This window comes from Arvicanthis niloticus, chromosome 1 (assembly GCF_011762505.2).
Source record: "Arvicanthis niloticus isolate mArvNil1 chromosome 1, mArvNil1.pat.X, whole genome shotgun sequence".
NCBI classification, from domain to species: domain Eukaryota; kingdom Metazoa; phylum Chordata; class Mammalia; order Rodentia; family Muridae; genus Arvicanthis; species Arvicanthis niloticus.
The window spans coordinates 93,930,861-93,945,773 of NC_047658.1; the positions used below are offsets into that span (position 1 = coordinate 93,930,861).

The window sequence follows — 14,913 nt, forward strand, 5'->3', positions numbered from 1 at the left end:
AGGCCTCCGTCTCTACCCCAATCAAACCTGAGAGAAACCCTAAGACTATTTTTCTTCTTTTATTAGAATTTTTTTCTTTTTTTCTCAAAATGTTTTATCTAAAAACAAAACAAAAAAAGAGAAAGAAAAAGGAAAAAGGAAAAAAGAAAAACAAAAATGGAAACTTCATGGATCAAGTGGGAGGAAGGAGAGGAAGCCAGGAGCTAAGGCTCCAACCTCTCCAGAGCAAGTCCGCACCCTGGGGCAAGCAAAGCCAGGCAGCCCCTCATACCCAGCCTCCGACTGGGCAGAGGGCAGTCACAGTGGTCCAAGGGCCAGAGGGGCTGGGGCCAAAGAGTCACAGGAAATAGTCGGCCACTGGCTTTTTGGAGGGGATGCCACGTGTCTCTTGGGGTGCAGCCTCAAAGATGATGAAATCTTTCTGGAGGTGCTCATCCAGTTCTAAGATGGCTGCCACATTGCCACAGCTAGATTTAAGAAAAGCACAGTTAGCAATGGTTGGCCCAGATATCCACCCTCACCCCGCTCCCAGCCCTGCCAGCTTACCGGTAGCAGTAATTAGGTGCTGACCACACAGTAAGCACGGTCTCATTGAAGTGCCACTTGTAACCTTCCATCACCAACTGGTGAGCACGGCAGATCATATCAATGTCATTGGCTGCGTTGAACTGGGCGACCACGTCACTGCCAAACAGGTAGCCTGCCCCACGGGGGCTCACACCCCAGCCTGTTGTGTCTGAGACAGGACAAGGACAGTGTGTGGGCTCCTCTGGTTGTCTACTATAACACAGAATTAAAAACCTGTGCACCTTTCCTCATCAAGCAGAGGCTTGTCCTAGGGGATCCTGGGAGACAGGACAGCAAATGGCAGAGCAGAGATGCTCTAAAGAGAAAACAATGCCCAGAGTACCACTGTGATCAAGGTCTTTCCTGGCAATAAGGTCATTTTCTGTCACCTGGGGCAGTCTGGACTAATACTGATGGAACTGGAGAGTACTCGGAAAGCCTGGCTCTAAATTTTCATTCTGGCCCAACTAGAGGGGAACAATATACTATACAATGGAAACCTCAGGGGCCATCATAAGAGGTTGTCAAAGCTTCTGTCACAGTCTATGACCTTTCCCACCCAGGGAGCCAATGATTTCATCCTGAACAGACCCTCTGAGCCACGAATACTCAGGAGCCCACCTACTGCAGAAGGCCTCAGCACACCATCATCCATGGTTTCTGCTCCTTATGGAGCATCCAGTCATAAAGGAGAAAAGCAAAAGGCTAAAGCCAGTGTGGACCAACCTTGCCTTCTTCTCCCAAACTACCCTGGCCTGATTCTTCTCCCTTCATACACTTGCTTAAATCCAGTCTCCACAAGCTAAAGGTAAAGCCAGCTCAGGTATTACCCTTACCTTCAGGGTCAGACCACAGGAGGTCACACATGGGTCCATCATGGGGTACCTCTTGCTTTCGGTCAATCGTCCGGATCTGGTCCAAGGTCTGGATGGAAGGGGAAAGACCTCCATGCACACAGAAAATCTACGAGGGAAAGTAATATTAGAGAAAGGAGGTGGAAGCCCAGAGACCCACCATTGCCCCACCCACCCCTAAGGAGATCCATAGCCAACCTACCTTGCCATCAATGATGGCAGACAGGCTGAGGTAGTCAAAGATCTCAGTACAGTAGCGCCATACGGTCACCGAACCATATTTCCGTAAGCACTCATCATAGAATCCATAGACCTGGGTAATCTGGCGACTCTCATGATTGCCCCGGATCAAAGTGATTCTGTCAGGATATCGAACCTAGGGGGAGCATCAATCCATGGCTGATTCTAGTCTATTTCCCACTTAACCCCTCCCAAGAGTCTACCAGCCTCACTCAGCCCTAACCATGATCTGTGTAGCCCAGTCTCTTACATAATCATGACATCCCTGCCTCACAGGCTCCTAGGGGCTTTTTCTAGAGATACACTACAAGACTAATGATTCCTCACCTGCCAGACAGACTCAGGCTCCAATCCTTAGCGCCCCATCCCCACCCTACTGTGGTCCCTCACCAATAAATTCTCCCAGTTACTCAATTTCTGCTGCTTCCTGAGCACACAGCCTGTCTACTTCCCAGAACTCACATCACCGCCTCTTCTCAAGGGCTCAGGAGACGGCCCCACTCATGGCAGCAGTCATGACCAGCCCCGCCAAGCACACAGTCCACAGCCACAGCAAAGTTCCAAGGTGACAGGAAAGGTGATGAGGGCAGCGAGCAGTGGCCAAGGCTCAGGCTCCAGGGGCCAAGGGTCCTCACCTTAAGAGCCAGCAGGAGGAGGAAGGTTTCAACACTGTAGAAACCACGGTCCACAAAGTCTCCCATGAAGAGGTAGTTGGTCTCAGGGACATCGCCACCTACCTGGGAGGAGGGATATGGCTCTGCTTGGCCCCAAACTATCTCTCCTCCCACTGCAAGACCAAAGAGGCTGAGCCCCTTCTGTCACCCAAAGTCCGTGCAGCCTAAGGCCTCTCAATGATCCTATCTTCCAATCACCCCCAGTTTGCAGGTCCAGTGTTCCCTAACTCACTCTGAACAGCTCCTTGAGGTCATAGAATTGTCCATGGATGTCACCGCATACCTGGAAAAAATGAATGTGGGTTGTCAGAGTGGACAAAGGCATAAACCCTTTGTTCCTAGAGACCACCCTTCAAAATACCTGTTACTTTCCATGCCAGCCAAGGCTGTATTACTCCATCTCAAGACTATAGTTCTACCCTCTATCCCCAAGTGAGCCTGTTCTGGTGTCATCTATCACCTCACCCGCTCTGGTACAGGAGATGTATGTATGTTTCTTGGGAGACTCACAGCTTCAGAAGACTGGCTTCATCTCTGTTTGTCCACATGCCCAGCAGAGTTACTAGCACACAGCCAAGAATCATTTACCAAATCAAATTCTTCTGCCTTAGCCATGAACATCCCCATGATAAATCAAAATTCCTACAGCATCCTGTCTTTTCTTATAGTCATACGGCTAAACCCAGGGTCTCAAACACACCAGGAAAGCATCCGACCACTAAGCTTCAAGTTCAGCCCACCATCTAATTCTTGTATTGAGGCTCACCTGAAGACTGAGGAGAGCAGGGGACGGGGGGAGAGGGTTCTAGCCTCTCATAAATTTAGGACTAAGTCAGAGGCTCCAAGGGACAGAGTACTCACTGTGACTGGCGAGTCCACCCTCTGCACGTTGCTCTCTTCTACCAAGATCTCTCTGGAGACAGGAGAAGACCAGGGTCACCACAGGCAGGCCAGCCCAGCCCAATTCCTGACCTTTTTTGGAGGGAGGGAGGACATGAGGTAGTCCTTGAACCTCCATGGGACAGGAGGAAGTATGCACTGTCCCCATGATTTTGGTCAAAAAGCACTGACCTCTGCCACTCCACACCTCAACACTCAACACCTGCTCATGGCTCCTTGTTGCCAACTGAACAGAGTCCAAGTTCTCACTCACCTTCCCCCAATTAAGCCCCTCCAAGCAGGCTGTGACATTTTCAGCCTAGACTCTCCCTGTGGTTCCTTGAGTACAGCACATATTCCTGGAAGGGAGATCCCTTTCCCTCAGAACACTGAGCTCTGACCTCCCTCCCTTCCCCCACACTATCCACGGTAAGGGTGAGCTCTAGGCCATGGTGATCCCAGATAGACCTTTAAATGATTGTGCTGTTCCTTCCTTGTCAGCATTAAATTTTATTTATTTGTTCTGGAGACATAGCCTCATTATGTATCCTCGGCTAGTCTGGATGTGTAAACTTGATGTATAAACCAGGCTAGTCTCAAGCTCAAGAAATCTGCCTGTCTGTGTCTGCCCCATGTGTACCGGACTGCAGCACTGCAGCACTGTGACAGGGATTCAGAATAGGCTCTGCTGTAGCTTTTCCTTTCTGCTAGTTTGTGGGTTCTTCTAACAATGTCTTCTCTGGCTCAGCTCAGAGAGCACTGTCTTTTCTAACCCTATTCCTATGATGAGTTCCCCAAAGACATCCTTCTAGAATATCGGCAGGAGCAAGCTGGAAACTTGCTGAACCTGGAATCCAACTTTCACAGAGCAATACCATCGGCTCTCACAGACCTCAAATCAATACCAGGAACACGTACATAGAATGTGAGCACTTGGTAGGAGAGGCAGAAAGATCAAGGTTATGCTTGGCTATATAGAAAATTCAAGCCGGGCGGTGGTGGCGCACGCCTTTAATCCCAGCACTTGGGAGACAGAGGCAGGCGGATTTCTGAGTTTGAGGCCAGCCTGGTCTACAGAATGAGTTCCAGGACAGCCAGGGCTACACAGAGAAACCCTGTCTCGAAAAAAACAAAAAAAAATAAAAAATAAAAAATAAAAAAAATCAAGGATAGTCTAAGATGTGAAAGTTCCTGTTTAATAAACAAAACCGGAAACAGGCATAACGGCATGGTGATAGAAGCAAAGGAGTCCACACTCCAGATCAGCCTAAGAGACAGTGAGATCCTGTCTCCAAAACAAAAGCCTCAAACCAAACAGGACTAGGGATGTAGCCTAGCAAGAGAAAGCAAACTAGGACAGCAGCTGTCACATCCTCAATGGGTAGCCTGCATCAAATCAGTGGTATCTACAAGTCATGGCTTCCTACTCTGTAAAAAGAAAGCATCACTTGAGAGACAGAGACAGATGTACCTCTTTGAGTTCAAGGCCAGCTGGGACTACATGGGAGGACAGACAGACAGGCACACACACATACTCTCCTAGCTTCACAGGACTGGTGGGGAGAGTGAGGACCAGGCTACTGTCCTTCAGCAGGGTGGAAGCCACACTGAAACAGTTTCCAGAGGAGGCAGGTAATCAGCCTCAATGCTGCCTACATATTTACTCCCTGCTTGAATATTCCTTCTCACTGTGCTGTCAGCTGGTCAAGAGTGTATCTTTCAAAGTCTACTTTTTCTTAGAAGTACCTTGGTCACCCAAGGGTGATAGCACATCTTTAATCCCAGCACTTGGGAGTCAGGGGCAAATGGGTCTCTAAGTTCAAAGCCAGCCTGGTCTACAGAGCGAGTTCCAGGACAAGGCAGGTCTACAAAGAGAAACCCTATCTCAGAAAAAAACAAAAAACAACCCCCACCCACAGAGCTTCAGCTAGCTTCACTCTTTGAATACACCATTATTGCCCTCCCACCATAAAGACACCATCTCATGGCTTACGGTACCCAAACACCATGCTAAGTTCACTTCCAGCTCAGATTCACTGAATGGTCACAACCATTTTACTCAACACAACTTGTTCCATTTTACTGACTCCTAGACACATCAAAATCACCACCACACAAAGTGGCAGAGCTCAGATTCAAACTCACAGTCACTGCACCCGCAAACTGGGATCCTGACTTACAACTTTCTCTACTTCTCTCCACATCCATATCATGCTTAACTCTTTTTAGCCTCCTTTCCTGAGCTTCCGAGTCTCAGGCGGTGGCCTTGATCTAGATAAGGATGACCCTAAACCCCTCACTCTGCTCTTCTCCCCCAAGTGCTTGGGATTAGAAGTGTGTTGAGGCTGTGGGTTTGTTTGTTTTTTGGTTTTTTGAGACAGGGTTTCTCTGTATAGCCCTGGCTGTCCTGGAACTCACTCTGTAGACCAGGCTGGCCTCGAACTCAGAAATCCGCCTGCCTCTGCCTCCCAAGTGCTGGGATTAAAGGCGTGCGCCACCACCGCCCGGTGTCTGTTTGTTTTTTAATCTTCCTTTTTCGAAATGGTCTCAATTTAGTAAGCCAAGCTAGTCTGAAACTCACGTTCTATTCTAGCTTACTTATTTTCTTAGGATCCTAACTTAACAGGAAAGTGGCTCGACTCCATCTTCCAGAATCATAACTAAAAGATCCATATTCAGAGAACTGGCTTCAGGTTCCATTCCTTCCTTGCTGGTAATTTTGAACAACTGGAGTCCTTGTTTTGTTAAACTGGACACAAAACCACTTTCTCTTTTAAGGACTGACGGGATTGAGGGACTTTCGCAAATCCCGTTTTGTTTTCTTGCCTTGAACCAGCTCCTCATTCTTAAAGAACTATCCCAGAAACTCGGTCCCTCCAAGAAACTTTCTCTTTCGCCCCAGCAGGGCAAGCCGTTTTCCCTGAGTTTCCAAGAACTTCCTGCCACTCGCTCTTACTCCACTAGAAACACACTCACAGCCGACCCCGTGGGTTCCTGGTGGGAAGTGGCTCTCGGGACGCTTCCGGGATAGGGCAAGCCCTAAGTTTTCAGCTGAGTTAGCCCAGCCGAAACCCCTGGGCGAGGAGTTGGCCTCCCTCCTGCGGGGCTGCCGGCTCACCTGGCCTTAGCACACAGGGCCTTGACTTCGCTCTCTTTGATAAGCTCACAGCGCCGCAGCTGCTCGATCTGCCGGTCCAGGTCGCTGATTTCCGCCATGGCCCACCCCCCGGCGCGGGTCAGAGTCGGGGCCGCCGCCCCCTCCGGACCGCACAGGGGTCTCCTGGGAAAAGCGAAGGCGAGCCCGCCAATCAGAGGGTCCGTGCGGGAGGGGGGACTCGATTCTGGGACCGCCCCCCCCTCCCCTCACGGCGGTCCAGGACCCTCCGCGTCCCGCTGCCCTGGCCGCACCCCGCCAACTCCCGTCGAACCCCGCGGGCCCGCGCTAAGGACGGTGGCCTAGAGGGGCCTCGGACAATTACCGCCGCTGAGACTCCGGCTGAGTCTCTCCGACTCCCCACTTCCCTCCGCTTTGGGCCTCCGCCACCGCCGCTTCTACTTCCGGCCTCGCCGCGGAAGCAAAGGGAAACCAGTTCTATCGCGCGCCGGAAGTGACATACACAAGTCACGCCTCTCTCAAGGCGCCGGGAAGGAGCCGGAAGTGGGCGGGCGAAGTGGGCTGGAGGTAAGTATAACTGTGCTTCAGTTTTGTAGGCCAGGTGACGTGAGCTGCGGTAGGCTTCTCATCTCACATTACAGTTTTCCCTTGGCTGCTTTCTGTCCTGCTTCTATTACAGATCTCACGGATAAAACTGCCGTGTTCATCATTGCCTCTCCGGTGTTTAGAATAAGGCCAAGCATTGCAGATATGCATAAATAGTTGTTCAATGAATGGGCCTATCCTAGTCCACATTGCTTGCCACGGTTCCATAGAAACCTTGCCATGGAGGAACTCCGCACCTGGGTGGTGAGACATCCTATTTGTAATCCCAGAACTCAGGAGGCTAAGGCTGGATTGTGGATTCTAGGCTGTCAAAGCCACAGAGCAAACACTCAGGGGGAAAAAAAAATACCAAAATTCACCAAGATGGCATGTCTGATAAAAGAACTTGTCACCAAGCCCGACTGACCAGATTTGAATCGACAGGACCCATATGGTGATGAGAGAAAACACAGAGGCTTAAATCTAATTGGAAAAAAAAAAAGATAAGTGCCCACTCTTTGGACCTTGTTTTTAACTCCCATAATTTCAAAATAGTTGATGTTTTTTTGACAGGGTTTCACTATAGCTCAAAATAGCCCAGATGTTAAGCAACCACACCCAACATTACTTCCTATTGCCTGAACATACTCCTTGAAGGTGGCCATGGGTTCAGAGGCTAGCTTGCTCACAGTTGAAAGCTGTAAGTTTTTCAGTTAAGACTCAAATATAAACTCAGGGAAAGCGGTTTTCAAGTCTGGCTTTCACCTTTCATTTATTGTTGCTGAAACTCAAAGCAACACAAAAACTAAGACTTGACACTCCCCAAATTCAGTGCATGCCCTCTGCTTTCTTGCCTTTTGTCGTAGGCAGAGGTTATTAATCTTTCTTCTACACCATGCTCTGTTTCAGCATTCTATTGCCCCTCTCAATTTTGAACGATTTTTATGTGCCTTAAGATTGTCTTATGGGGGCGGGAGGAGAGATGGCTCTGTGGTTAACAGACTGCTCTTCCAGACCACCATCCAGGTCCAATTCCCAGCACTGACATGGCTGCTCACAACTCTAACTCCTGTTCTGGGGGTCCAGTACTCTTACACATACATACATTCAGCCAAAATACCAATGTACATAAAATTAAATTTTTAAAGAGATTGTCTCTTAGAAGGGAGTAATAGCACATGCCTTTCATCCCAGCACTTGGGAAGCAGAGGCAGGCAGATCAGAGTTCCAGACCAGTGTGGTCTACACAATTCCAGAAAGCAAGGCTACAAAAGTGATAAGCAGAAGTTTGTTTCCCCAAACACTAGGGATTTAATCTTTCCCTGCAGTGCTGGGCAGGAACCAGAGTCATATACAGTGCTCAGCCATGCCTGAGCTTAGCGTTGATTACTGGCAATACATGGAAATATTCAGACAGTGGAGACTATGCTTTGATACTCATAGTAAGTCAATTCTGTGCAGATCACTGAAAAGTGTAAAAGAAAAAAGATGTTTAGGAAGGAAAACAACAGAAAAGACAGAGAAGGCAGGAAACAGGAAATGGTTAAGACCAAATGAGTCCCTATTACTACTTAGTATCTCCAGCACTATACACTAGAGAGAATAGTGGGGCTGGAGAGGGAACTCAGCAGTTTACAGAGTTGTCTTCCAGAGAACCCACAGGACTCACAACCATGAGAAACCAGGCAAGGACTCTGCCACTGAGTTATAGTCCCCAGCCCTCAGTCCTTAGGGTTTTTTATCTTGCTAAAAATACATTCCTCTTGGCCTCCAAGGGCATCAGACACACTGTATACAAACATTTATGCAGAATTGTTTAAAGGCACAACCACACTCAGTATAAGGTGGCAAGAATACAAATGGCCAACGGCTCAGTGTGGTGCTCATTCTAACATCCATCAAGGACCAGCAGCAGCCCTGAGGCTCCATTCTCAACCTGGAGCCTGAGAGTTCTGCAGCTGCGCTGTGTGGATACCTGTCAGTGCAGGAGAGGATTCTAGATTTTCCAATAGGTTCCATATTCCCAAGAACACAAAGGTATTGTTAATTATATTTCCTGTTACAATGGGGAAACAGCTGCATAAATTTAAAGTAATAGAAAACTTCACCCTTGGCAAGGTAAGAAACCCAGTCAGGAATGCTAGAGCTGGGGCTATAATGCAGAAGCAGAGTTCTTGCCTGGATCCCAGCGAGGTTTAGATTGGGCATGGCACCCTATACCCATAAATCCAGCACTCAGGAGGTAGTGGCAGAATATTAGGTGTTCAAAGTTGCCTTCAATTAGATGTGGTTAGAAGAACATCTCACAATACTCTGCCTTTCTCAAAGCTCTGGTCAATAAACCCTTCCTCCAGCTTTCCAAGGATGGCTTCCATGTCTGCATGACACCCCGAGTGAGTTAATTAAAGTGCTCTTTGCTGTTTATTATGAACCAATAAAGTTTGTGAGCCCTAAAAAAAATTAACAACCCAAAAAAAAAACAAAAACAAAAACCTTCCTCTATCCTTTTACTGCCCAGGGAAAAAGGCGTCTAAAGGCTCTTTCCTCAGGCCCTCTCCTATACCCTACAAGGAATGAACGACAGACTCCCCCTTAAATAGTTGTTTATTGGCAGTGCACTGGAAGGGATGGCAGATTTAGCATTCACAGACAACACCGCACGCACGAGGGCAGCAAGAGTGATGGGAAAGAGGCTGAAGGCCCTTCAATAGCAAGTGGGTAGGCAGGGGCCTGGAGTGTTGACGGAGCAGCCTTAGATCAGCTCTGGTTAGTAGGCATGGTTAGAGATGAAGAGAGATTCACTGGCTGCGGCTCCAGACTGGCCACTTGGGGTATACTTTCCTTGACAGGCGAGGCTGTTGGCCTAAAAGGGAAGAGGAGTCAGGAAAGTTCTGAGTGCCACCCCCTCCCCCGCCCTGTTCACACTTCCATGCCTTACCAGGGCCCGCTTGATGTACTCCTCCTGGGCTGCCTTCAGGTTCTCCTTCTTCCCACCCCAGGCCTTCAGAGCAGAAGCCTGCAGGGCTCGGCCATAGGAGAAAGTCAAGGCCCACGGTTTCAGCAGGGGACACTTGTTGATAGCGTTGAGGTTGATGGATGCCTCTTCCTCACTCTGCCCTCCAGACAGGAAAGTGACCCCTGGGAACAAGTGCACAAGGAAAGGGTGCTTTCATTAGAGATGCAGGGCAGGAAGGAGCTGTGAGAAGTTACCCTGGACAAAGTCAAATGTGATGGCGCATCCACTTCACCAGGCCAAGATGAGGGAGTGGGCCTCACCAGGGACAGCAGGGGGCACTGTGCGACGAAGTGCTGTGACCGTTGCCATGGCAATCTCCTCATTGGAAAATTTCTGGGTGCAAGCATGGCCAGGGGTGACCATGTTGGGCTTCAGCAATGTGCCTTCCAGGTAGATATGGTGGTCACTCAGAGCCTTGTAGACAGCCGCCAGTACCTGGAACACAGAAGATGGAAACCAGGGGTTACCTCAGTGGGGCCCAGCCTGCCACATTACCCTGACCAAGTAGACGGGCAACCTACCTTCTCAGTTACATACTGGCAGCGCTTCAAGTCATGGTCCCCATCAGGGAGTATTTCAGGCTCCACAATGGGCACAATGCCATTCTGTGGGAAGGACAAGGTAGTGAGGCCTCTTGACCAGGACCCTCACCTACAGCTCTACCACCATTAGCCATGAACTTATGTTGATGATGATAGGGAATGAGGCTTCAAAGTCCTCAGCAGGTTACGGGGGATGAGCAAACCTATCAGATTTACCCATACACCTATTCCCACCCCTGTATTGCAGAGTAGCCTCCACTCAATAGCCTGACGCATGGTGGGTACTGAGAACAGTTGCTCTGGGGGAGGTAGATATATATTCTGGCAGATGGACAGAAAGGTAGCCCACAACTGCACCAAGTGTGCGCAGATGGCCCACTGCCAGTCTGTAGTCCAGTCCCACCTGCTGGCAGATGCTGGCGTAACGGGCCAGAACATTGGCATTTTCCATGATGGCCAGGGCCGAGGGAGTATGTTCCCCAATCTTTAGCACACAGCGCCACTTGGCAAAGTCAGCGCCATCCTTTTTATACTGGGCACAGCGTTCAGACAGCCCATCCAGCCCTGAAGGAATAAAGTGAAGGTTTGTGAGCAGACTCACTTTGGAACTCTGGTGAGCTGGTGGAGAAGGGAAGGAGGAAGATCATTCTTACCTTGGGTAGTGGTCTCGCCATTGGTTCCTGCCAGGGGTACCACACCCTTATCTACCTGCCAGGGAGGAGGACAGCAGTCAACTCTGCGGCCCCTTTCTCCTCTACCCAGGCCCAAACTCATCCCTTACTGCAACCTCTCATGGTTTGCAAAGATGTTTACGAGGAAAGATGTGTGTATTATTTTAAAGGAATGTTAGCCGACTAGAGGGACCTGGCACTACCTCTCCCCAAGAAAGTCATTTCCTTCTTGACTTTTGGTTTTTCATTCATATATGTGGTATCACCTTAGAATCACCAGGGGGGCCATTAAGTTGGTAACAGAGCACTTGGACCTGAGTTCTATCCCAAACACTGATTATATGCAAGTACACCCGAACTAAGAAAACCATACCTAAGTCTCTAGGCCTGCTAACCCAGTATTCACCCCTCCCTACCTATTAATCCTTCTCCAGATCCAACTCTAATCTTACATCCCAGGTCCCCCCCCCATTACCTTAATGCCCACAACACCACCCTTGGACTTGATAACTTGGGGGAAGGGACGTCCATCATCTGCCTTCTGGTACAGTGTCTCGTGGAAGAGGATCACCCCCCCAATGCAGGGATTCACACGGTCATCTGCAGTCAGCAGCAGCTGGCGGTAGAAGCGCCTGTTCTCCTCGGTGTTCTCGGTGCCAATGGACTGCAGGCGCTTGGCGATGCTTCCTGAAGGGAGGGTCATGTGGGAAGATAAGGGGATCAGCCGGCTACTTCCAACCTTGGGCCCGCCTCCCCCGTTCTTCTGCCTGTACCGCACCAGTGGACTCGTCTGCAGCCAGGATGCCCTTTCCCGGAGCCACAATTCGGTGAGCGATGTCAGACAGCTCCTTCTTCTGCTCCGGGGTCAGTGCTGGGTATGGGTAGGGCATGGTGCCAGTGGTAGTGGCAGCACTTTCCTGAGTGAGGAAGACAGACAGGGACAAGTGTTTAATTGGGCCATCCTATGGTCTCCCCAGGTAACAAAGCTCGTTCCCTGGAGGCCAGGGCAATAGCCCCCACCTCCCCTGCCCCACTCCCTGAGGGTCCTGGGATACTTCCTGTCCCAGAGCTCTCCCCTACACCCGACTTCCCTATACTAGACCTGCCTCTTCCTGTACCTTTCCTAACTCTGTCTGTTGCTGGGTGTTGCCCAGCTCAGAGTGGGGTTGCTCACTGGCAACTGGGGGAAAGGAAAAAGCCAGAGCCAGGGACAGGCGGGTCATGTTGAAGCTGGACCCATCTGGCCTGCGCGTTGCCATGGGTCACCTTGCCTAGAAACAAAATTGAACCGGGAATATTTTAGAATTTAAGGATCACGAATAGGGCAGAGAGCCTAATACCCTCATTTGAAAGAGCCCAAGAAAGAAATGATCTGTGCTTAGCCACACAGCAACCCAAAGGCGAGAGCTAAGAGAGAACCCAGATTTCACGACTGAGGTGGGGTGCCCCTTTTAATCCACCCAGGGCCGGCCCAGGCTTCAAGGACACCCCAAGGTCAGGCTTCTTTCTACTCGATGGTTGGGGGTAAGAGCGCAAGGAAAAGGATATTAGGAAAAACACAGGGCCATCAGAAACACAGAAAAGGGGCTATGGAGCCCAGATAGAAGGAAACCTTTGCCTCCATACTGTTAGAAGGGGAGGGCAAGGATGTACGAGGCACGTGCTGCTCACACAGCTACAGCGGTTCCAGGCTCAGAATCAAGGTCACAGATAAGGAAAGATAGTTTAAGTGTTAATGGGCCACAGAGTGCGGCAGCTGAGGAGTTTAGCCTTCTCCCCAGGGGCTCCCTGAAAGGAAACCAAATTCCTCCACCCCATCGCGGAAACCCTGAGACGGTGTAAGAGCTGATGGCCCCCCTCTCCCCATTGCTTTTTGAGATCTCTTAAATAGGCAATGGGACTCTGATGCTCTGCATAGCGGGGAGTTTTTGCAAAAAATAGAGGGGTCTGTTTTTCCACCTCATCTTGCTTCCTCCCCCGGCATGACTCAGCGCGCTGAGGAGCTGCTGCATGGCGCAGCGAACCGCCAGGGCGCAGGCCGGAGAATCCGGGCTAGGGGCAAGCGTGGGGGCAGAGAAGAGAGGAGTGAGGGGCCGTGGGGAAGACGGCTCTGCACTGCCCGCCACCGGCCCAAGATCCTAACCCCATAGACCCTTCCCCGAGCACGTGTCAAATGGCGCTCACCTGGCACAGGACGGGGTGGGTCTGCCGGGTACGCCGGTGGGTAGGCGAAAGGACTAAGGAGCGAACGCGGCTAGGGTCACCAGAACCTCGTTCTGCGGCGCGTTCCAAGAGAACGCAGCCTATTCAGCAGGGGTGGGGGGGACAGGAGGCGGGGCCCCGGACATTTAAAGGCGCCGCTCCGCCCTCTGCAGGTTTTTTCCTTGCAGGGACGCAAGCCGTCCAATTGCAGGCGGGCACAGTGCGGGGCACCGCCCCAAGATGCTACGGTAGGAGGCGGCGCTGGGGAGGAGACAAGCGGCTAGAACTCGATCCCTCCTCCGCCCCGCTAGGACGTGACTCGAGCCACATCCCGCAGGTCACCAGGCCCTTCCCCCAACCCCCCAGCCCCTGCCTGGCGCGCGCGCGCGCGAGCTTCGTGACTCAGCCGGAATGTGGGTTGGAGAGGAGTTGGGAGGGGGGTCAGAGTGAGACGATCAGGCTGGCCTCTCCTCCTAGACCCCTGGCTTCCGGCCTGTGCAGTTGCAGCCTGACGTCACTGCAAAGAACGCATAGATTCCGAGCCTGCCGGCCTGGCTAGGCGCTTGGATAAAAGGCAGGGCGAGTTCGAGCCCTCCCTGGCCAGAGCACGCACTGGGAGTGGGAGAGGGTGACGCAGTTGACATGGTACGCAGACAAAGCCTCCCCGGACTAGTGTGCCGGCCACATCGCCACGGAGTGGCGTAGCTTGGCCTGGCCTTGCCTAGCTGAGTGGCGGGAGTCATCACCGGAGAGCTAAACACACCCTGTTTGAGGAAATGACCCGAAGAGGACTGGCCCAAGCCAGACCGGTCTTTCCCGAACCTGATTTCCTTCTCCAAAATAAAAAATCCGTCTTGGAGCTCTCTGTCACCCTGTTACTCTCAGAGCACCCAGTTCCCTCAGGCCCCAGTCAGCAACCCCCATCCTGCAATCCGTCTAGCGGCCCACCTGTGGCGCAGTGAAAGAAGCCGCAGAGCCTGGTCAGCTGCGAGTGAGCCCCGGCAGTACAGGGCTGGGTTATAAGACAGCTCCTACCCTCCACCCCTCCCCTACACACCCCCGCACCAGTGTCCCAGACCTTCTCGGTAACCCCTGCCCTTTCCCCACCCCGCGAATCCGGAGACCGGGACCTATATTTAGGGAAACCTGAGGCTCCTGACATTCATCCCTTCGTGGGGGCGGGGGGGAGAGGAAGCTTTAGTTTTCCTTGAGAGGAGGGGGTGCCACTCCTCACTCACCGGTCTTTAGAGGAATCTCTTCCTTGGAAATACAGTGAAATTAGTCGAGAAATCAATCTCGGGTCCGGGATCTGTAAGGCAGAACAAGAAGGGAAAACATCTAGACGTCGCCTCCCACCGACTCCTCTGGTCCCTCCTCCCTTGACTCTGGTGCCTGCTGGTGGTTGTACTTTTTTTTTTTTTTTTTTTTTTTTAAAGGAGAGCAGATGCAGGCAGGATACTCACCTCTTAAAATAACCAGAAGTCTATAGGCAGGGTGTGGCTGGCCATCCCTTTATCCTGATAGTCCAGGTTCGAAGAGCCCTCCCACACTGTTGCCTGGGTGAGCAA

The 14,913-nt window shown here is 51.1% G+C and overlaps 2 protein-coding genes across 6 annotated transcripts; both read right to left on the reverse strand.

Annotated features, from left to right (window-relative positions):
* Positions 1 to 46: 46 nt before the first annotated feature.
* On the reverse strand, positions 47 to 6,837 carry Ppp4c (protein phosphatase 4 catalytic subunit). Of its 2 annotated transcripts, XM_034524727.2 has the most exons (9): positions 6,694 to 6,837; positions 6,333 to 6,494; positions 3,197 to 3,248; positions 2,568 to 2,618; positions 2,297 to 2,398; positions 1,624 to 1,797; positions 1,404 to 1,530; positions 547 to 736; positions 47 to 467 (listed from the first exon to the last, which is right to left on the reverse strand). In XM_034524727.2, exons 2-9 carry the CDS (start codon positions 6,428 to 6,430, stop codon positions 338 to 340), a joined length of 924 nt encoding a protein of 307 aa, XP_034380618.1. In that variant the 5' UTR covers positions 6,431 to 6,494; positions 6,694 to 6,837; the 3' UTR covers positions 47 to 337. The 2 variants fall into 2 exon arrangements, with proteins under 2 accessions (XP_034380618.1, XP_034380626.1); XM_034524735.2 differs by lacking the exon at positions 6,694 to 6,837 and having other exon boundaries at positions 3,197 to 3,307; positions 6,333 to 6,479.
* A 2,663-nt stretch (positions 6,838 to 9,500) lies between these two features.
* On the reverse strand, positions 9,501 to 14,737 carry Aldoa (aldolase, fructose-bisphosphate A). 4 transcript variants are annotated; one of them, XM_034484232.2, is made up of 9 exons: positions 14,584 to 14,737; positions 11,922 to 12,060; positions 11,619 to 11,830; positions 11,126 to 11,180; positions 10,876 to 11,036; positions 10,452 to 10,535; positions 10,191 to 10,365; positions 9,853 to 10,052; positions 9,501 to 9,777 (listed from the first exon to the last, which is right to left on the reverse strand). In XM_034484232.2, exons 2-9 carry the CDS (start codon positions 12,031 to 12,033, stop codon positions 9,682 to 9,684), a joined length of 1,095 nt encoding a protein of 364 aa, XP_034340123.1. In that variant the 5' UTR covers positions 12,034 to 12,060; positions 14,584 to 14,737; the 3' UTR covers positions 9,501 to 9,681. The 4 variants fall into 4 exon arrangements, with proteins under 4 accessions (XP_034340123.1, XP_034340132.1, XP_034340114.1 ...); XM_034484241.2 differs by lacking the exon at positions 14,584 to 14,737 and adding an exon at positions 14,294 to 14,448; XM_034484223.2 differs by lacking the exon at positions 14,584 to 14,737 and adding an exon at positions 13,328 to 13,487.
* Between the last annotated feature and the right edge of the window lie 176 nt (positions 14,738 to 14,913).

What these genes read in the sequence shown, in the direction of transcription:
- Ppp4c (XM_034524727.2), bottom strand. Translation starts at nt 6,430, where the DNA reads ATGGCGGAAATCAGCGACCTGGACCGGCAGATCGAGCAGCTGCGGCGC. An exon ending in GCCCTGTGTGCTAAGGCCAG is followed by an intron (nt 3,249 to 6,332) that starts GTGAGCCGGCAG and finishes TCCTGTCTCCAG; the next exon opens with AGAGATCTTGGTAGAAGAGA. An exon ending in TCCTCCTGCTGGCTCTTAAG is followed by an intron (nt 1,798 to 2,296) that starts GTGAGGACCCTT and finishes TGCTCCCCCTAG; the next exon opens with GTTCGATATCCTGACAGAAT.
- Aldoa (XM_034484216.1), bottom strand. Translation starts at nt 12,402, where the DNA reads ATGGCAACGCGCAGGCCAGATGGGTCCAGCTTCAACATGACCCGCCTG. An exon ending in GGCTGCAGACGAGTCCACTG is followed by an intron (nt 11,831 to 11,921) that starts GTGCGGTACAGG and finishes CCCTCCCTTCAG; the next exon opens with GAAGCATCGCCAAGCGCCTG. An exon ending in AGTGCCCCCTGCTGTCCCTG is followed by an intron (nt 10,053 to 10,190) that starts GTGAGGCCCACT and finishes ACTTGTTCCCAG; the next exon opens with GGGTCACTTTCCTGTCTGGA.